At 45.0% G+C, this 21,989-nt stretch overlaps 1 protein-coding gene across 1 annotated transcript in view; it reads right to left on the bottom strand.

The window, feature by feature from the left end:
- NEK11 (NIMA related kinase 11) overlaps positions 1–21,989 on the bottom strand; it is a 152,687-nt gene that overhangs the window by 35,992 nt on the left and 94,706 nt on the right. Inside the window, exons 13-14 of the mRNA XM_023749322.1 lie at positions 17,917–18,080; positions 9,110–9,197 (exon numbers count right to left, since the gene is read on the bottom strand). Of these exons, the coding sequence (XP_023605090.1) occupies positions 9,110–9,197; positions 17,917–18,080 (252 nt within the window). The remainder of the gene's footprint in view (positions 1–9,109; positions 9,198–17,916; positions 18,081–21,989) is intronic.

Here is a 21,989-nt window from a genome sequence, read left to right as displayed (position 1 = left end):
TCTTCATTTATACATGATATCCATGTAGTTGCTATGTCAGAGAAGGGACCCAAGTTGTGAAGTTCCTGCTCTTTTCCCAACAGACCACACAAGGAAGTGTGAGAGCTAAAACCCATTTTACATATTAGTAAAGCTATCATCTATCTACCTACCTACCTACCTATCTGATGCTATGCAATAAAATAAAGTATACTGCAATGTAATGCAATATAATTATCGGATGTAACTTCCTTCAAGAAGTCCTCCTTGATTCCCCGAGGTTGGGGTAGTTGGTCCTCCCTTGTACTTGCATAGCACCAATAACAGTACTGTTCACCCTGCAATGATACAATTACTATTGATTTTTCTCTCTCTCCCACCAGACGGTAAGTTCCACGAAGGCAGGAACCAGTTCTATCTCATTCACTGCTGTAATAAGTGGCCAGCGCACACCCACACTCTCTCTAACCAAGGGACAACTCTACATGCTGTTCATTTTTAAAATTTATGCTTAAATTTATAAGTTTATTAACACATTATACATTTAATTATAAATTATTAGCTTTATATATTTAATATAAATTTAATTTATATATAAAAAACCCTAATATGCAAATAGACTGAATGGCGGAACAACTGAACAACCGAACAACTGGTTGCTATGATGTACGCTGACCACAAGGGGTGTGCGTGGAACATGGTGGGTGTCAGCAGCAGGTAGCAAAGCACGGAACATGGTGGGTGTTGGCCGTGGTGGGATGGTGGAGCAGGTGAGCAGGGGTGCCAGACCAAGGCAGGGTGCTAGCTACTGTCATGGAGACAAGACTCTGGTGGTTACTGAAAATTCTTTGCTCCCATGTGCCGTGGTCCTGCCTGGTGCTTGCACCTGCTGCCAGCACTGGCCCCGCTTGCACTCACTGCCGGCACCGGCAGCAGGTACGAGCGGTGGCTGTGGGCCCCAATTGCCCCTCAGGGCTTCTCCACCTCCCCCTGCTCTTGAGGGGCAGATCAGGGCAGGCAGCTGCCACTTGTACCCACTGCTGGTGCGGCACCAATAGCTCTGCGCCATCAGCGGGTGCAAGCGGGGCCAGTGCTGTCAGAGCGTGGGAACAGGGGCGGCAGGAACGGGGCTGCCAGCAGACCGGGGACCAGGGGCTGCGGTGGGAAGGGCCAGGCAGGGGTGCAGAGGATGGGCCGAGACCCGCCCCTGTGCCCATCACAACCTCGCGGCCCACAGTTCCTTTCAAGGTGCACGAATTCATGCACTGGGCTCCTAGTTTATACATATATTTCTTAGATTTTAAAAAATGTAATCAGTCAAATGCAAATTCCAATATTTGCACATACATTCTTCTTTTGTATACCCTCCTGGGATCATGCATCCCACTTTGAACTTCTTGCTTTCATAGATATTGAGATGAATATTTTCCCCCACCCCCAGCTCATTGTCAGAATCTCTGACCTGTCCTCTATCTAGATCCTTAGATGTGTAATTACTGGATCAACAGGTATAAACTTTGCAGAGGGCACATTACAGCTATTTACATAAATAATCTGCCCTTCCTGGTATATCACTAGTTATGCCCTCACTTTAAGACAGCAGTACCATGACTGGTTTCTTTCACTCCTAGCAATGACCCCTTCACACCTTGAGAGGTAGACAGGATCTCTATATGGATAATCGCCTGGAGTACTACTGAGTACATATACATTAGATACAATGCTAGGGCCGGGGCTGATGTGGCTCAGTTGGTTGAGAGTCCCCCCATGCACCAAAAGTCACTGGTTTGATTCCTGGTCAAGACACACGCCCAGGTCGCAGGTTTGGTCCCAGGTCAGGTTGTATCCAGGAGGCAACTGATCGATGTTTCTCCCTCACATCGATGTTTCTCTATGCCTGTCTCTGTCTCTGTATTTCTCTCTCCCTTTCTCTCTCTCTAAAAAAATCAATAAAAACATTTAGTTTGTTTAAAAAGATACAATGCTAGGTATGGGGAATATACAGACGTAAAGCGAGGGTCCGTGGAAAAAGTACTAGCTTTAAAGTTATTGTTTTACTTCCAACTCTCACCAGCTACATGGCCCTCAGGTCACTTCCCTGGGCCCCAGTTTCCTCGTTTTACATTTAAATGGTTTCATTAGACTGAAGACCCGCTCTCAATTCAAACATTCTATAATCTGGCATAACCATATCCCTGGACTTCCAGGGGGATACAATTTACTTGGGGGGCAACACTTACACTGACAAAGATAAAGAGCCGTCAAAGGGACCAAATGTTAAGAGGCAAATGGCTGGGACCAGCAAGAAATGCTACAGGCATCACAGGACATCAGGCAGAATCATCCTGAACTCTCTTTCCCCCACCTGTGAATTATAGGGTGATGAGGATTATTATACTTGATACTACCCAATGGGGATGTTTTGACAATGAGATGAAAACAAAACGATGTGAAAAGACATGAAGCAACTAGAAATTGTGTTTCTTAAGAACACAGAGCACAGCTCATAACAGTAACACTGTCAGGATCCCTCCTACTCCTATGGTCTCTCACAGCAGAGCTATCTTCCCTGAAGGAGTAACAGCTTGATGATTCTGACATTTCACTAGCAGAGAGAGGTTCTCTCATTTCCTCCAAAATTTCCCTCTATTCATTTCAGCGGCTGAACAAACGACCTTGATGGTAAACACCCGTGTTGCCCTCCCTGCTAAGCAAGCATCCTAGCATGTGGTACGAAAGCGCTGAGGCAGGGCCTGCAGGGGATTCTGGCAAACACGATCTCACTGAAGCACCTGGGACACTGCTTACTCAGGGATCCTTGCAGACACTGCCCTCGGTGCACAGCACAAACGATGCTTCCCACCTAATCTCCTTTTAACCCTCTAACTCTCCATTGCCTAAGGAATACCCAGGAAAGAACTATGATTTGAAGACACCCCTCTTTGCCCATATCACTGCAAAGGCATGTTCTCATGGCCCATATGCTCCTACTCTTTAGAGTAGCTCATGATCAAAGACTGGCCGAGAGGTTGACAAACTTTTCCTGTAAAGGGCTGAGTAATACATATTTTTAGGTCTTACAGGCTAAACAATCTCTGTTGCAACCACTCAGCTCTGTCGTTACAGCATGAAAACAGCCATAGACAATAGATAAGTGAATGATTTCAAGTAAGATTTTATTTACAAAAACAGGTAGTGAGCCGATTTGGCCTGTGGACTGTGGTTTACCCAACCTGACCTACATGATGGAGAATCATCATGATTCTGAGCTGGAGGTGACCAGAGACCTTTAAGTCAAATGCTGTCATCTTATGGATGGGAAGTGAGGCCAAGAGAAGCTGTGTGACTGCCCAAGGTCAAAGGAGAGAGAGAACACTCCAGAAGCTTCCAGGAGGAAGGGAGCTGGGCACATGAAGAGTAGTGTGTGATTTGCCTTAGAGGTCTGGAGTTTGAGTCTCTGATGTTTGATAAGTCACCAAACTCCTATGGCTCACTTTCTTCACCTGTACAAAAAATAAGTTTTGGGTCTCTAATGAAGCTTAAATGCAATGATCTCTATAAAGGTGCTTTGTTTCCAGAGACATAGAAACATGCAACAGACTGTGGAAGGTCAGAGGGAAGGTAGGGGAAGGTGGTTGGGTGGGAGGTAATCAACTAAAGACCTTGTATTGTATGCATATATGCATAACCCCTGGACCCACCCATTTGGGTTGGTAAAACCCCTGGAAAGGGGGGGTGGGGCCTGGGCTGGAGGGGGTCAAAGGGGGGGGAAAAAGGGGGCATACTTAATCTTTCAACAATAAAGATTTTTTAAAAAAGGTTGCTTGTTTTGGTTGAAGGACCAAGTTAAATTGCCTTTGTCACCCCCTTGCCCCCCCCCCCCCCCCCGACCCAGTGCTTCGCACAAGGCAGTTTTTCAATAAATAAACGGTACCCCATTGCCTCCACCAAAATGAAATTAAAATAAAACTGGGTCAGCTCAGAAAAACAAACTTGCTACTCGTAGGGGAGATAATAAATACCAGAAGATAGGAAATCTATAAAGTTTCTATTTTTACTACATGGTTATTTCATGCAACAAATATTCAACCAAATTGTGTGGAAGATTAAAAACAACAGGAGTTCATGGGCTTGAAAATGCTCATTTCCTTTTGGATATATCAGACAAAGCCTCTAAGAATAGCACCTATCAGTACAGAGAAATAAAAAATAAAAAAGAGGGAGTGTCTTGTTTATTTGTTTTTTTAATAAGCAATCAAATGTGTATACAGGTTAAGAAGAGGTTTGTAAAAGCCAGATCCTAACTCTTTTGGGTGTGGGTACCCCATGGAGACCAAAGCCAGTGGTTGGGGAGTTTTATTGTAGAGTTCCAACGTGGAGATTCTTAGCTTTAGACACAAAATCTGCTTTTTATGTAACGGCAGGGTGGGCTGGCTTCAAGACTGACTAAATTACTTAAGTGCATCAATATTTCCCTCTTCTTTTAGTAGAAAAGAAGTCATCCATGTTCATTGTTCACAAATTAGAAAACACAGAGAGGAAAGTCACTCAGAGAACCATTATGGACACGTTGGTATTTCCAAATGCGTGTGTGTGTGTGTGTGTGTGTGTGTGTGTATGTGTGTGTATCAACTATGGTTTATATACTTCATAACACCTTTCATGCCAATGCATATGTAACTATATCATCATTTTTTATTTTTTATTTTTTTATATCATCATTTTTAATAAAGTGTAAAGAACTTCTTTGTTCTAGAAGACATACTAAACCCCATTGTAAGGCATTTATTTTGACTCCAATTTTTCCCTCTTGTAAACGATACTGCCATAAGAATCCTTGTATATTTATTTTTATGCCCAATTCTGATTGTTCTCTAAGATAAATTCCTAGACATAGACTTGCTGGGTCAAAAATATTTCCTTCTTTCAGGTTAGTATAACTATATGTTGGGAGAAAACGTTTTTCTAGGTTGTAAGTAACACTCTTTGTGGGGTCATACATATATTGAAGATGGAATGTGAAATACCTTTATTAAAACCTTGATTCAATTTATTAAAATTTGTCAAAAATAAGAATTTTTTTAAAAAGCCTTAGATGGAAGACAAGACTTTCTTCACTGGTTTCCTAGTCCAGTGGTTTTTAAAGTGCAATTCCTGGACCATAGCATCAGCATCACCTGGGCACTTGTTAGAAATACTCAGGCCCACCCCCAAACCAACTGAGTCAGAACCTCTAGTGTTGGGGGCCAGCAAGCTGGTGATTCTGATGCTCACTATAGTTTGAGAACTTGCCTAATCCACATGGTCTGCCACCCTCATCTGATGTTCATTACCTCCTGCCCGAAGTTCTAGTCCTCTGGTCTAGAGATGCTGAATTGCACCCGGAAGTTCTTTGAAAACATGAACTATATTTGCTATTCCTTTGTGTACCCTACAGTGGTTCTGGGCCAAGAAATGCCCAATTGCGCTCTATGAACATAAGGGTGCATAGATACCTGTCCTGTCAGATACTAAAACATTCCATAAAGGCACTGTAATTAGACCACTCTGGTGTTGATAGAAGATTAAGGAGCTAGATGAGCAGACCAAAAGAGAGTCAGAAAAAGACAATATCCAGGAGTTGTGATATCACAAAAAGGGAAATTTAAATTAAATGGAAAAAAATAAATTCTACGGGTGTAAAAACCTCATGTGAAAAATAAGACAATAAAAATCCTAGAAGAAAATTTTGGAGCCTATACATAAACTCTTTTAAACACACACACACACACACACACACACATACACACACAGGAAACTAGACTCTATAAATAAAGTTCAGTCCTATTTGCCTACATAAAAAATAAAAAATTTCCTTTACCAACCCCCTCCCCAAAGAAACAATAAACATAATAATCGGTTAAAAATTGCAACACATATGATAGACAAGGCAGTAGTATTATCTTTATAATAAATTTAACCTAATATACTGAATGTTAAGTCCAGTGCAAATAGCAGTGAACATTCCTCTCCACACAAAGGGTGCTGGATATTAAAGATCCTAGTACACACATTTTTCAAGGAAAAGAAGGCTTTATTTGTTTAGGAAAAATACTAAAAATTAGCTACCAAGATAGTTCATGCCATGTTCACAAGTGTGATGATTCAGGCAAATAACACCAAGTGGAACTGCTGTCCACTCCCCAGCAAAGCCTGCATCTCCCCATGGCCAAAATCATCCTTCTATCGGGAATGAGCTCAGATGTTTCCATCTCCTTCAAGCTTCCCTGATGACTTCTATCCCACAACTAAAAGCAATATCCCCATTTTGGGAATCCTTGTTATATAGTTATTTAGGCTCTCGTCTTAGTTCCCCTCTGAAACTAAGCTTTCAGTGGCAGGATCAAGCCTAATGCATCATTGTGAGCTAATACCATTCATCTGCAGAGCATGTTAACTTTGTTGAAATCATAATGTATGAGTAATAAATGAGGGCATGATTGCTTTTTCCCTAGCTAACAGTAATATACAGAATGTCCTTTGCTAAGTGTTTACTACCAAGAATGAGTATTAATATTGTTTTAGGGATTTATTTATAGCACCAAGCCTTTTCCTTGCTCCCATCATCACACATCTGCCAAATGAATTGTCTGGCATGGTAACAGACAGATAGCAGGTTCTCTGTAAATTGACACTAATTCTAATCTGTTGCATCTTTTCATATTTTAAAGAACTTATAAAAACTATTAATTTTCTCTAATGCATAAATAGAAGGAATAGTGGCAAACAAATATTGTGCATTCACATCAAAACGATCCAAGTGGTTTATGACTCAAAATCTCCCTCCTCATTTCCAAAAGTAGTGGTTTCAACATGTCAGTAACCAAAGATAAACCAGTATGTTGAAATCATTGTAATTATTTTGAGACATTCTTTTCTGTCAAGATGAAAAACACAGTAGTGCAAGGTTAAATGCCTGTCAGTCATCTCTACACTTAGCAGCTTAGAGTTTGAAGAGCTTAAGGAAAGGAGTTCCTAAGGGATCCATAAGCCCTGTTGCCTTCTCTGGTGTGTATCAGTCACATTGTTTAGTAGAGATTAAATAGTTATTACCAAAGTCTATTGGAAGAACTGAGGGGTAACAATTTTCAAAAAGCCAAACATATCAACACACCAAAGGAATCTTAATGGGCAGAGGGATGTTGAAGTAGTATCTGTTTTAAGTACTTCTGTGACAATATCCAGTTTAGGTCTATAAAACAAGCCTTTTTATAAATATAATTTACCAAGGACTTGTGTCATTCTGCTAATGAGTTCTCTCTAAAAGTACAGCTAAATTCTCAAACATAAAAAAAGTTAAACTTCATATGCTCCCTTGGTTCATAGTCTGGTTACTAAGAAATAAATTGACAGAATTTTCTTTTCTAAGTGTGATGAGAAGGAAGACAAAGGTCATTTTCTGTCCTTACTGAGTAGTGATGGGCCTGAATGGTTACTATAGTAACACCATCTGCTGTCTGTGTAATGAGAACTCATATTCAATTCCCCACCTCAGGTCACTCCTTTCAAAGCATCCTCCTTGTTTGTTTGTTAAAGGTGATCTTTTCTGATTTGCTTAAAAACCAGTGGTATCCTAATCCAGAGGGGAAAGATCAAGCTCCTTAACCTGGCACACAAGATTCTCCATGGCCTTGGCCCAGGTTTGCTTATCCCTTCCTCACACCTTATATTCCAGCAGCATCAAAATTCTTTTTAAAAAATATATATATTTTATTGATTTTTTACAGATAGGAAGGGAGAGGGATAGAGAGTTAGAAACATCGATGAGAAAGAAACATCGATCAGCTGCCTCCTGTACACTCCCTCCTGGGGATGTGCCCGAAACCAAGGTACATGCCCTTGACCGGAATTGAACCTGGGACCCTTGAGTCCGCAGGCCAATGCTCTATCCATTGAGCCAAACAGGTTAGGGCTAGCATCAAAATTCTTGATAGCTCCATGCATATACTTAGTTATTTCATACCTCTGAGCTTTCACGCTGCTTGATCCTTTCTAGAGAATACTCCCCCCTCCTGACCAATTGGTAACTCTACTCATCTTTTCATTTATTCATTAAGTGATTATTTTAAAAATATTATGTGCCAGCATATGTGTTAGATTCTGAGGATACTACAGTGAATGAGATCTTGTGCCGCCCTCACAGGTACAGGAAATGACAAAGCTTCCCCTCCTCTGTGAAGCCTTCCCCAGGCTGCACCCCAGAGTGGACCTCTGCCCTCCACTTGGCTCACTCACAGTACGTGTTGTCTTCATCACAATGCCCTGACCACACTGGGAGCTCATTAAGACGGGGACCTTGTTTTCACCATCACTCTGTAACATCCGGCTTATCATATGTGCTTTATAAACACTTGTAGGGAAGAAGGGGGTGAGGAAAAATCAGGGTGCTGTGTGATAACTGAGGCTTCGCACACAGAGATGGGAATAAGCTAGAAAAAGGCCACACGTTGTGCAGAGAGCTCCGAGTAAAACAGCGGAAAATGCTTGCACCCCTGACAATGTCATGTTCATGCCTGCCATTCCCTTGGAAGAGATGGCTTTTGGTCATACAATTAAAAAATGTTTAAATGACAGTTTATCATCCAATGCTAGACATTATCATAGTTGGCTTTTGGATTTTAAAAAGTAGAAACTAAGAAATAGGGTTTTATTCTTGGAGTGCAGCCATCTCATATATGGAGACTGACGATGCTAAAGAAATTTCGGCTTTGTTTTCAGACCCAATCTCTTCCAATAACTGCCTGACCTTCAGCGTGACGGTCCCCTCAGCCTGACTGAATACGCCTGTTTCTACAGGAGTGAGGTGGACAGACCTCCCTTCAAAGAAACCTGTAAAACTGACAGTAAGCTCTGCTGGGCCACCACTGGGTCATCCTCGGAGACTGAGGGTCACTGACAACAACAACAACAAACAATTCTTCTTTGAGAATCCCAGGTCCCTGGCCAGACACAGCCTCTGTTGGCCTCAGTTTCCTTCGCTGGAAAATTAGGAGGCTGGACTGAAATATCCGCGAGAGCCCTACGCGTCCTATTTCCCGGATGGCCCGCTGAGTCAGCAAGTATCACTGTAGTTGGGAATGAAGAAACTTACCCAGAGAGGTGCCACCCAGGACGCTCTCCAAACACCTGACCAGCGACTCAGTATCACTGCGCTGCCAAGACAAGACAGATTCACTTCCCTGTAGAAGAGAAGGCTATTTAATGACGTGAAAAATGTTTTTGCCACATTTAGGCAAAACTAAACACAGAAAAATCTGGTTGCAAAATTATTTTACAGTATGATCCCCCCCCGCTTTTTTTTTTTAAAAGAAAAACATCTCTCCAGCCCCATCTCTCTCTCTCCCTCTCCCTCCTCCTCTCCCTCTCCCTCTCTCTCTCCGTCTCCCTCTCCCCTTTCTCCCTTATTCTCTCTCTCTCTCTGACAGGAAGAACATACACTAAAATGGTAACAGTGGCTTTGACTATAAGGTGGGATTATGGGTGATCTTTATTTTATCCTTTGTGCGCTCATGCCTTTTCTAAATTTTAATAATAAACAATATGACTTATTTAACTTATAAAATGCTAAATGCAATTAGAGTGAATTAAAAAAAACACAGTTTTATGCAATCTATAATCTACTCACTACAGCAGGAACCAAGTGAATATTTTTTCCTAGAGAGTGTTTCTACCAGCTCTTCCTTGGAAATGCATGGTCTTCAAGGAGTCATAAATCTAAGAACTGCCTCAACGGAGGTTATTTACCTTAACCCTCAGTAAGAGTCAGGCACCCTCATGAGTCTGACTGTATTTGATAACAAACATTACCTTTAATACAAAGTAAATATCTGTCCTTTACCCAGGAGGCCGGAAATATTCAAAACAGCATCACAATGCTCTGGGAAAATGGAATCTCTTAATTACTTTCACGTCTGTGGTTATTCTGAGAGAAATTAATAATTTATGGCTCACCTGCTCCATTTCAAAACAAGCAATACAGTTTATATTGCAGTAATTTTGGATTTTAGAAAAAATGTACTGTAGTATAATAAACTACTCAAAGCCGTATCTGAATATGTTGGGTTTCATCTTATAACAGCTGGTGGGGTTCGGGCAGCCACTTCTCACGCATGTGGTAAAACCAGTGTCACTTCACGTTCCACGTGTACAGGAAAGGCCATGATGAGGAAGGCATGCCGGGTCACGGCTGGTCAGGGGGGCCAAAGGCATGAGTTGCAGACCCTGGTGCCCAGCCCAGGAACAGGGAGGCAGGGACCAGGCACAGAAACAGGAGAAGAAAAGCAGGTCTCTCCCTTCTTCTGCATCTTGTAGTCTCCAAACTTAACCGGGACAGCCTCGAGCCAGGGAGGAGCTTAGCAGAGACACCCGCTGCTGCAGGGAAAGCAAAGCACACGCCGGCATGTGCAGTGATGATACCAACCAGGTAAGCCGGGTTCTGAGCCGGCTCTCCCACCGAATGTGCTGGCCTCTGCCAAGCAGCTCGGCTTCCTGGGTCTTAGTTTCTGCATCTGCAGACCTACATGATCAGGGAGCCTTCCTGCTCTCACACCCTGTTCTTCAGGCTGAAGAGCGAGACGGACAGTGTGTGGTAGGTTGTTTTCAAGGATGGCCACAGCAATCCCTCCCATCCCTGTGCTCCTATCTCTCACCACAGGTAGAGTCCCTTTCCCCACTGAGTTGGCCCTGCAACTTGCCTTGGGCCACAGAATGCAGCAGAAGGGGTGCTGCGTGACCTCTGTAACTAGACCTTCAAGAGACCATGTGGCTTCCATTTTTACTCTCTGGAAGGCAAGGACTACATAAGGAAGTGCAGGCTATCCTCCTGGAGGGATCAGGGTGAGAGGCCCCGGATCGTGAGAAGCCACATGGAGGAAAACAGAGCCCCAGCCAACAGCCAGCACCACCTGTCAGGCATGTAAGTGAGGCACCTCGGACCCCAAGCCAAGCTCTCAGCTAAACGCAGCCACGTGAGTGACTTTAAATAGTATCACGTGGAGCAGAAGAACTGTCTCATGAATCCAGACAATTCTCAGAATCATGAGAAAGGATAAATCATTGTTTGAAGCCACTCAGTTTTGGGGTGTTTTGTTACACAGTGAACAATAACTGAGACACTGAACAAATTGAAGTCCCTGACCAACTTTTTTCTATTTTTATGTCCCCAGTGCCCAGCACGGCCCCTGGCACATGACAAATGCTGAGTCTGTGCAGGCCTCTTCCAGCTTCTGTGATTGGCAAGGAGGTAAAACAAGAATGGCACCAACTCTTTGGGATACAGCCTCCCGATAGACGGGTTCTCCCCTACTCAGAGTTCAGCAAAGTGGAGGAGAACATTCTACTTCTTAATTCTGTAGCCTTGGTCAGTCCATTAGCCTCTGCAGGCCTACATCTCCTTAATTGTAAAGTGAGGGGAATAATGGCCTCTACCTCACACAGGGCTCTTATGAGAAGCAACTGAAATAAAGATCCTTTGGTACATTGTATGGCTTGTTGGAAACACGTAATGAATGGAATCAGAGAGTTGGATAGGATAGAAGATGGAATGGGAAAGGGACAGACGCAAAAAAATTAAAAAGTTCCAGTCACTGTGCCTGCCGCTGAGCATGGAGATGCTCAATAAGCAGTTGAGTTGAGTCAATGCAACAGAAACAGCAAGAACCAGAGACAGGGCTGTAGGGAGCACCTGCTGGCTGGCACATGTCAGTAACATCTTCCTAACACCGAGGTTATGAAACGCTGTACAGGGGTGTGGGAGGGAACAAATAATCCTAATAATATAGAATGAACGATTCAATGAGTGAATGAGAGTTAGTATTCACTAACTTTTATTAAGGTCTTCTATGTGCCATGTTGTGCCAACTCACATGTATTCATTTATTTAAACTCTACCAGGTGTGGAGTTTTTCTCCCCATTTAACAGTTGAGAAAACTGAGGCACAAACAGGTTCCATAATATGACTAAGGTCATGCAACTAGTCAGAGGTGGAACAGGCAGTGAGTCTCTAGAGCCTGAACTCTTCTTAGCCACTAAACACACATATTGTGGAAGGCAGGGCTCCTAAGCCAGAGGAGCTCATGATATTGTTGAAAGAAACAGGGTACTCACTCCAGAAGGAGGCCTAAGAACAATGCCTTGGTATACATGAAATATAATGCAGCCTGGAGACAAAACACAGCTAGGGAGGCCTGGGTGGGAAGGCTGGGTTCTTCATCAAAAGCTTCCAAATGCAGCCCTAACCGGTTAGGAAACGCTGTACATGCTCAGTCCAGGACGTCTACTAGAAGTCCACATGGCCCCACTCTGGGCAGCCTGGATGTGTGTCTGAGAGAGAGAGAGCTGAAGAATGGAAGACGGGTATTTGGGAGTTGACATCCATGGACACTATTTAAGTACGTGAGCCTGTGTGAGGTGCCCATGCAGGTGCGACTGGTCTGTTTCGTTCACCACCATAAATCCAGTGCCTAGAACCCTCGAATACGTGGTGTATCACTGATCCAATCAACAACCCATCTACCTCCTTTTCTGCAAGTTGCTTTACCAAGCTATTGTCCACTGTCCTTCAAACCACATCCGCAGACAGCCCTGAAAAATGTCGTAAGTTCCAGAAACCAAAACACCGAGGGGACCTTATCCATTTCCTACTCAGGTGAACCTTCCACAACTCGGTCAGATCTCCTTAGAAGCCAAGCCCTTGCTTATCTGCAATCATACTTCGTGGCAAGTCAGAGGACGCATCTTAGCACAAAGCCATCGGACAGAGCTGACGGCCGCTTCGTGGGGGCGGCCCTGAACTCGGGAAGCTGGCCTCTGACTCCTGTCACACTGCCGAGTCAGGAGCAAAGGCTACAGTGTGTGTTGTGATGGAGCAGAGCCACATCTGTGAAACTCAGGCTGTACGCAGCCCCCTGGCTCCCATCACAGCGAACACCTCTGTCACCGAATTCGGAGTCACTGAGACGTGACTGCCAATGTGTCCATTGCTAACACCTTGTTTACTCTGCATTATTAAAACCGCTAATTGCAGCTGTCTCTCATTAATGCCCCAGGCACAGCCATCGGTATCTGGGGGGCTGCTTTAGGGTTTCAAAGACATTCCTAGGCGTCCAATACAGAATGCTTAAGACATTTTGGGCTACAGGGTGGACGTGTGAAGGACGGGAGAAGACAGGCTGATAGAGTAGCCCCACGACGTCCACCCAGAACACGGGCGATGGGTTTGAGAAGCTGGTGAGCCTGGTACTCCCCTGCTGCAATAGCTCGGGGGTTCCCACAGGCGGAGGGAGGCTGCCTCCCATCAATCCCCACCTCCCGACAGCTCAATTGCTCTCGATTAACTGCTTATCTCCTTACATGCCTCGTGCCCACCAGTCGAGGGAAGACAGTCCTGCAATTCAAGGAAGGTTTGCCAGGAATAAACGGAGAAAGATTTTCGTGTTCCAAAGGCAGCCCTCACGACGCACCCGTCTTTGTTGCAGATCACTACTGCTGACTCCAGTCTAGCTCTGTTCCTGTTTTAACACCAAACACTCTCACTCGGGCACTCACTTCTTGATTGAAATGTCAGGCCCGATGGCCTGAAGTCCCTGCCTCACGGTCTCCTCCTTTCTCCACCCTCACCTTCTGCCTCACCATCACCCTCGGCCTCATTTGAATTCCAGCCAGAGTCTTGTTTGATGCTGCTCAACACCCATCAAAATGTTGTTCAAGAATTAAATGAAGTGATGTGGCTGTGGCAGCCGCGAGGTATGCTGCTTAGATACCTATCTTCAAGAGTGAGCCTGCTGCAGGCTGCGTAGAGGGCTGACGGCCTTCAGCTGCTGCGTCTTAGGATCCAATGCAGTGTCCACGCCAGGGCCACACTCCTCCCAGGCGGCGCCCGGCCAGTGTGAGCACGATGGGGATAAAAGAGCCAGGACGTTCCTGCCCAGTGAGGGCTTCCCTCCTTTCTATGGACCAGGACACATTTTCAGAATCACACCCCAGTCAGAGGCCTCATTCAATCCTTCCTTCCCTCCATCCTTGTCTTCAAGTATGCAGACTGGCATCGGGGCTTGAGGTCTCTAGCCTACCTCACAGGCATTTCTCTCATTTCTGATTCTGTCCTGTTATCGGCTTCCCAGAGGCTCTGAACTGACAGCATGTAAAGTACTGGGCACAGAATGAAGGCTCCGGAAATGTTAGCCGTTATTGTTATAATAATTACGATTCGATTGAACTGATGACCCCACCCCCAGAGGACACGCTGAGCAGCACCTACTCTCCTGAGACCTGAGCCGAGTCCTGGGCAGTGGGGGCCTTGCCTGGACCGCATCCATTTCTCTGCCCTGTGGCACCAGTCCTTGCAGATCATTCCTGCTTTTCCTAATGCTTCACTGTGCAGAGAATTTCAAAACCCCTGGAGGATTTGGGGGAAACATATTGAAAACTTCAGCATTAGCTGGGAAAATGGGCCTCTGCAGCCCTTTATCTCAGCAAGAACAAACATCCCGGGCTTAAGAGCCTGAAGGCAAGCATCGGTCAAGGCCACACTCACTAAGCAGCCTTTCTTGAGGGAGTTCTGTGGCAGGTCATTACGGTCCAGCTAGAATGGAGACTGCTGGTGCGCGTGGGCGGGGAAATGATGGTCAAGGCAGTAAGGGGAAGGCGGAAGGGTCTACCCATCAGTCTGCAGCCCTATAACATGTCCATTAGAGCACACGACACCCTGCCAGGGGCAGGTCCCATGGATACCGCTGGGAACCCTGTTATGATGACAGCCACAAACTGCGATCCCCTAAGGTCTCAGAGGCTGGTTCCAATTCAGTGACCACAGACCTCACAGAAAAGCTACCACCATTATGACAGTGGCCGGGATAGAGGCGTTATTGACATTCTACTTATTGCAGCAAAGAAACAGCTGACAGTCAGCAGCAATTAGCTACTTAATAAAACTGTTTTGGAGACAGTGCTGCTGAAAAGATGGTCACAGGTGGCACAAGGGACCAGCAATCAATCCCAGGGAAGCCCACAGCTGTTTTCCTTTTAGAAGGCTCTTCTGTCATCAAAATAAAAACTGTGAGACTTTTGGCCCATCTGAAGGAAGGGGAATCCACTTTGATCTGAATACTCACCTAAGAGCCACGAGTGTGATGATCACCTAAGTCAGTGGTTGGAAAACTGAGGCTCACGAGCCACATGTGGCTCTTTGGCCCCTTGAGTATGGCTCTTCCACAAAATACCAGGTGCGGGCGCACACGTACAGTGTGATTGAAACTTCGTGGCCCATGCGCAGAAGTTGGTATTTTGTGGAAGAGCCACACTCAAGGGGCCAAAGAGCCGCATGTGGCTCGCGAGCCGCAGTTTGAGTGAGGACAAAGCAGGTGACCTTGGGCAATTTATGCGCAGATACTTCATTTTCTTCTGACCTAAGTCATGCATGTCAAATTCAAAGGGTAACACGGGCCAAATAAATGAGGCATGTGGCCCGCGGGCCGCGAGTTGGACATGCTTGACCTAAGTGGACCCTGGCACACTCAGGGGTGAAGGGCAAACGGAGGAGAGCGGAGAAGAGGTGAACCCCAGAGACGGCCACAGGTTTCTCTCAGTTCACCAAGCCAACAGTGACTGGGTCTCGGCACAGTTTTGTCACTGTCATTTGTGTGTTGCTAATAAAATAACCTAAAAAAGCCAGGGTTGACCCCATCACCACCTCACAGCCAGCACCTTTGAGGAGGGAAAGTTCATCTAATTACAAGGAAAAACAAACGGGGTTGTAATTACCTGTCTCTAATACAACTTTATTGTGAGTTCCACTCCAGGGGGATATACCTTCTGTACTAGAAAAAGCACTGCGTTAGGAACGTGCCAGATCTGGGCCCGAGGCATGGCTCTGACCCTTCCCAGGGTGTGTGGCCCCGGACAAGTTACTTCTCTCAGAAATTCAGTTTCCTCATCTGGAAAAAGGGATCAGAACAATGACCCAACAGGATTTTGTGAGACCAAATACCATCATGGATGTGAGAGAGCTTAGCATCTCATCACAGCAGACTTATTTAAAATCAACCACTGCCTATCACATCACATGTGACAGGTGCACAGCCCAGAGAGCAACATTGCTGCCCTATCTTTATCTCCGGCCCTAAGAAACAAGAAGGGTTATTTCTTATACTACAGCTGTAAAATCTCACCTCAACATTGAAGAATTTTGGCAGTATCATAAAAAGGCCATAAGATGGCTGGATAACTTCATCGTAATAACAGCAAATTCTGGAGACTATTCTAAGTACATGACACCGATAACTCCATTTAATCCTCAAAGCTACTCTATGAAGTTGGAACCACTATTCTCCCATTTTACAGATTAGAACATGGAGGCACAGTGAGGGTTAGTAACTTGCATAAGGTCGAATAACCTGCAAGTGACAAAGGCTAGACTCATACAGGCAGTTTGATTTCCAACCCCATGTTCCCACAAGAATGCCAAAGATGGGACTTCCAGGGTGGCTAGCAAGCCTCTACTTCTTGACTGGGGTGGCGTTTGCCATCTATTTGATCCGTGTGGTTTTCTGAGCCGGTTTTATTTCATTAAAAAACATTTTTAAGTAATAAGATTAATAACTAAAATGTTACCCCTTGATGCTTTGGGCAAAAGTTGAGTGTACATGTTACATATCATGAGTTTTGCCACCACAGGCACCGAAGGATGGCTCTGTAATACTGTAGTGACAACTGTCCAGCTGTTTTGGATGGTGGCACAGAAGCAAATGGAAACTGCACTGTAATATGTGGAAGGAGGTGATGATGTTCACCAGAATCCAGTGGAAAAAATGCAGAAACGGAATAAGGCAAGTGGTTTGATTTTGGCATTAATTTCTCTCTCTCGTCCTTTCTTTACCTCTTCCTTCTCCCTTCTCCCTCATCCCTTTCTCTGCTCAGCCCCATAGCCATGCTGCGCTAGTTCCCGTCTCCCTGCCTCTCTCTCCTTTTCTTATAAAGAACCTGAGAACATTTCTCATTTGTTTTATTTACTGAATATTATGATATATTAGTTAGTCTTCGTTAAATGGTTGAATGGCTTATGTAAACCTCTCCTCTACTCCAGCCACCACCATCCTGAATTATGTGCGTATGGACACAGGTGCTCCTTGATGGACATTTATTTTACTATCTGGATGGTTCCCAGTCAGTAAAAAGCTTCTGTACCTTAGGAAGTTCAGGGCTGGAAAGGTTACTAATCACGGCCGAAGAAGAAAATGAAGTATCTGAGCATAAATTGCCCAAGGTCACCTGCTTTCTCCTCACTCACCCCTGCTCTTCCCTCTCCTGCAGACACAGCAGAGAAATCCCACGCCAGGCTGTTTTGTGGCCTATGGCCCACGTGGGGCTTAGTCTTACTCTAGTTAAGGAGATCTATGGGAAGAGCATTTACCCAGAGGCCTCGGTGCTGCATGTTAGAATGGGCCCTCAGAGGCGAACGCTGGCCAGGAAGATCACCCCGAAGTGCAGGATCTCTGGGCCTCATCCCCAGAACTAATTGGTGCAACGAGATGGGACTCACAAACCTGATTACCAGGAAGGAAAGTACCCCTTTTCCCTGCTCATGAGACCTCTGCATTGTTTGTTCAAAGCTGTATAGGGATGCTCCTCAGTGTACACTGCAGTGTGTTTCTCCCACTCTTGCCCCCTTATAAGTACTGGCTACTCCAGCCCTTCCCTCATCAACGTGAGCCAGACCAGATTCTCGGCATTCCAGGGGGCCCCGCCTGCCCCTGGACCTTGGAAACCAAGACTCATCAGGGTCAGCCTTTACAATGAACCCTGGTCCCCCCTCTCCCACTTCCAGGAATCAAGACTTCCTTGATTCTCTCGGGGAGGCACAGCCCAGACAGTCCACCTCTTTCGGGGGCAGCCGCCCATACCTGTTGGTTTGCTCTGCAGTCAGGCTGGGGTCCCTTGTCCCTGACCTCGGCCTCCAGTCCTGCCAACACCATTTCTTCCTCCTCCTCCTCCTCACTCTCTTCAGAACAGGAGTCAAATGTGTCAGCATAATACTCCTCAGCTACACGCGGGTCTTCCGGGATCCCTGAGACACAGAATAAACAGAGATCACGTCCCACCAGTCATTATGATTATAACGAGGCTCGGATCCCGGAGTTTCCCCTGAGATCTATGTTTTGTTTGTACTGACAGAGCTCCCCTGGAGTGTATAGTAGCTTCTGAAAGGAACTGGTTGAAAGTAATAAATACGCAGCAGGTAGGGGAAGGGAGCAGTGACTGTTTGCAAGCACGTTTTTAAGATGCAGGAATAAAACCAATAAAGAAGAAACCATCTCCTCTTACATCTTTGGACCAAGATCTTATTACAAACGAGGGGACTCAGGGGCAGGAGCGGGACAGGCGCTTGGCTGCAGGACCCGATTACTCACCCACATGAAGTTTTACGGAGGCAGTTGTAGTGGAACTAGGCCAACACTTGTCCTGGGAATTTACTTTTTAAAGAAAATATTGGTGGTGAGACCAGGCAAGATGGATGGGGTATAGAGAATGGCATGTGGCAAGCTGAGGAGAAAGTTGTCATTTTTTTCCTAACAAGCTGTGAAGCCTTTGAGATGAAGTTTACTCCGGGGCTCTACTTACTCAGATGCACTCAGGACACTTATTTAAAAACAAAATGAAAAGAAAAGAAGAAGAAAAGATCACCCACTGAGCTGAAGCCAAGACGTGGCTACCCACGTTACTTGATGTAATATGATTCTTAGCTAAGAATACAGCTGGTGCTTATCATGGTCTTCAGCCAAGAAAGACCAAGAATGGATCACAAAAAAAGCACAGTGATGAGAGCATCTCCACTTTGTTAATGGGGGCTAGAAATGGAGAAATGCCGTTGGAGGCAGGAGGAAATGACATAAGGACACCTTAGCACAATAAAACTGTGGCCTTTCTAGGCTTTGGACCATACTCTGAATTATAAATAAATTATTCTTCTAAATTATAACATCCAGCACTGCTTTTCATCCTATTGCTGCCAATTTTTGTCTAATGGGAAAAATATGGAATTTGGGATCAGAGAATCAAGGTTTGAATCTAGCCCTACCCCGTCTTAGATGAGGACCTGGACAAGGGATTTGGACTTGCTGAGCTCTGATTTCTCCAGGAAAACTGACATAAGGATGCTCAGCAGGGTAGCTATGAAGATTCAATAATATGATTCTTATGAAAGCATCTGATACAGGGACATTTCACACAAATGTTCACTTAATGTCCACATCTGTAAAAACGGATTTTAAGTGAACTGATTCCATATTCCTTTGAAAGTAAAATACTAGTGACTGTAGAATTCCCTGACAATGAGATACTTCGAAATCTTTGCTTATCGGCGGTTTCCCATAAACCATAAGAGGCAGTGCTGTGGAGTCAAAACTCGTGGGCTCAAAAGATAAAAATGACATATATTCAAAACTGCCTTTGCCAATTCCTTAGGAAGGGGCGTGTCGTGAATCTCATAATTTCTCCCAGTAACTCAGACACAGACTGTTTTCCCTTCAGATCACTGAGTTTCCGTTAAGCACCAGATGAAATAGACGGTTTGTATTGGGGGCAATGTTTCATAACATTCTTTATTTGATTCACACTCACAACCGCAAGTAGATCACAGCAAGGGAAGTATATGGAAATTAAAATCTACCAAGAGGCCACTTCAGGTCCCCTTCTTTTACCTTAAGTAGGGACATATGTTCGCTGAATGGAATGGCGGACAAAACCATGTGACTTCCTACCTCTCTTCCTCCCTCTCCCACTCTCCTTGAATTTCTGCGTCACTTTCAGAGAGTCATCCATTCTCTCTCTCCCTAAGCCCTCCCACTTCCTCGCCCACCCACTCAGTCTGTCTTTTGGATAGATACTCATTCATATTTTCTCCCTCTTGCTTGCCCTCTTTCTCTCTATTCATTCCCCCCTCACCAACTTCAGGCAAGAATATCTGCTTTCAAACTTGACCATGATACAGTAAGAAATATCATTTATACATAGAAATGTGCCTATATTTGTGTATTGTATATAAATATTTTTATGATTGAAACAAAGTTTCATGTATCAAGATTTACCCACACTATATCTGACACACTCTGGTATTTTGCATTGTATTCAGTTTTTTTAATTTAATTTTTTTATTTTAAATATTTTTTATTGATCTCAGAGAGGAAGGGAGAGGATGAGGAGGGTGAGAGAGATAGAAATATCAATGATGAGAGAGAATCATTGACTGGCTGCCTCCTGCATGACTCCTACTAGGGATCAAGCCTGCAACCCGGGCATGTGCCCTTGACCGGAATCAAACCTGGGACCCTTCAGCCCACAGGCCGATGCTCTAGCCACCGAACCAAACCAGCTAGGGCTTCAGTTTGTTTTTAAATGCCAGTTGCAACTTGCTAAACTGATTTCTCACTCCACATTTTGAAAAATACTAATTTATAACGATGGCTTTGGCATAAAAACACACATACACACAAAAACCTGCATTTAAATCAAGCCTCTACCACCAGCTTCAAAACATTAGGCGATATTTAAATTTTCTGCACTTCGGTTTCCTCATCTGTAAAACGGGGATGATAGTACCTATCTCATAGAACTGTTGTGAAGATTAAAGAGTATAATGAATGCAAAGTGCTCTGCATATGGTAGGTACCCAATAAATGCTACTCACTAGGATTTAACATAAAACCCTGCACGTGTCTAATGTTTCTTCCACCCCAGGAAGAAACATAAATATTTGACAATCATAAGCATATACTGAGTTAAAAATTTTAAATATATTTTAAATAGAATCAATTCTCAAAATCCATACCCAACTCAAACAGGCAGTAAGGAACGCCGCCTTTCTCTGGCCTCCCTTCTGCTGGCTCCAGAGGGACCCGGGCATCCCACCTCTGCTCTCCCTTTGTCCTTCCTGCCCATTGGCTCCACTGGGCTCCCTCCAGGCAGCTCAGGGGAACCTCGGAAACAGGGGTTAACGAACTGGTTCTGTAAAGGGCTGGGCCGTCAAAATGTTAGGTTGGCAGGTTATACAGTCACTGCCGTAACTACCCAGCTTTCCGCCTGAAAGCAGACACAGCCGATGCACAGACAAACGCGTGTGGCTGTGCTCCCGCAGACCCTTCTTCCCAGAGCCGCCACAGGCCAGATCCACAGCATGCCGCACGCACCAACCTTCCTCCTGCTAACATGGCTCCGTGTGCATGTCTTAGTCCCTGTCCCTCTCTCCCCAAGCGTCCCCTCCCAGGAAGGAGAGAGAGGAAGGAACGAAAGGCCAGGGAGAAAGTGCCATTCTACCACATTTGCCTAAGTCATGCAACGGACTGGGATGAATCCAGCCGTTTTTCTTAGGCACCATTAACTTGGTGCAGCTCAGAACAGGGTTCACTTTCCAAGGGAAGAGTCAAAAGAAATGGAAGTCTGTTCACCACGCCGTGTGCTCTCTGTCCGTGGGCCCGTGCGAAACCTTCTTAGGCTAAGGCTCATTTCCCCTGTCACTAAGGGGAAAATGGTCTGTGATAAATAGCTTTAATTTCCTCGCACCCTGAAGTCAGCCTGTAACACGCACCGAGTGGCATTCCGATCTCCACTGGGCGGGCAGTGATGGGGTGCGCTGATGAAGTAACCCAATGTTGGGTGCCTGAGCGAGGACAGGGATTGCAATTCCATGCTGGAGAAAATAGAAGCAGTCGCCCTGTTCTGGGAAAGGGAGGCTCTTGTCACATCCTTCAATTAGACCCCAAACCCCGTCCTTCCTGTAAGACGGAAGTGAACCGTCGGGAGCAACTACAGGGCTTGTTAAAAACCCGGAGTGGCTGGTTCAGTAGGTCTGGGGTGAGGCCTGGAGAAGGTGCCTTTTCTAACAATTCCCCAGGCGATGCTCGTGCTGCTGCTCCGAGGGGCCCCCCTTTGAGAGACACTGTTCTAGGATGTGACTAGTTCAATAGAAGTACCATCATAT

Source organism: Myotis lucifugus, unplaced genomic scaffold (genome assembly GCF_000147115.1).
Source record: "Myotis lucifugus unplaced genomic scaffold, Myoluc2.0 scaffold_8, whole genome shotgun sequence".
Classification (NCBI taxonomy): Eukaryota; Metazoa; Chordata; class Mammalia; order Chiroptera; family Vespertilionidae; genus Myotis; species Myotis lucifugus.
Note: the sequence above shows the minus strand (reverse complement) of the source record. Positions and strands in the feature narration are given on the sequence as shown.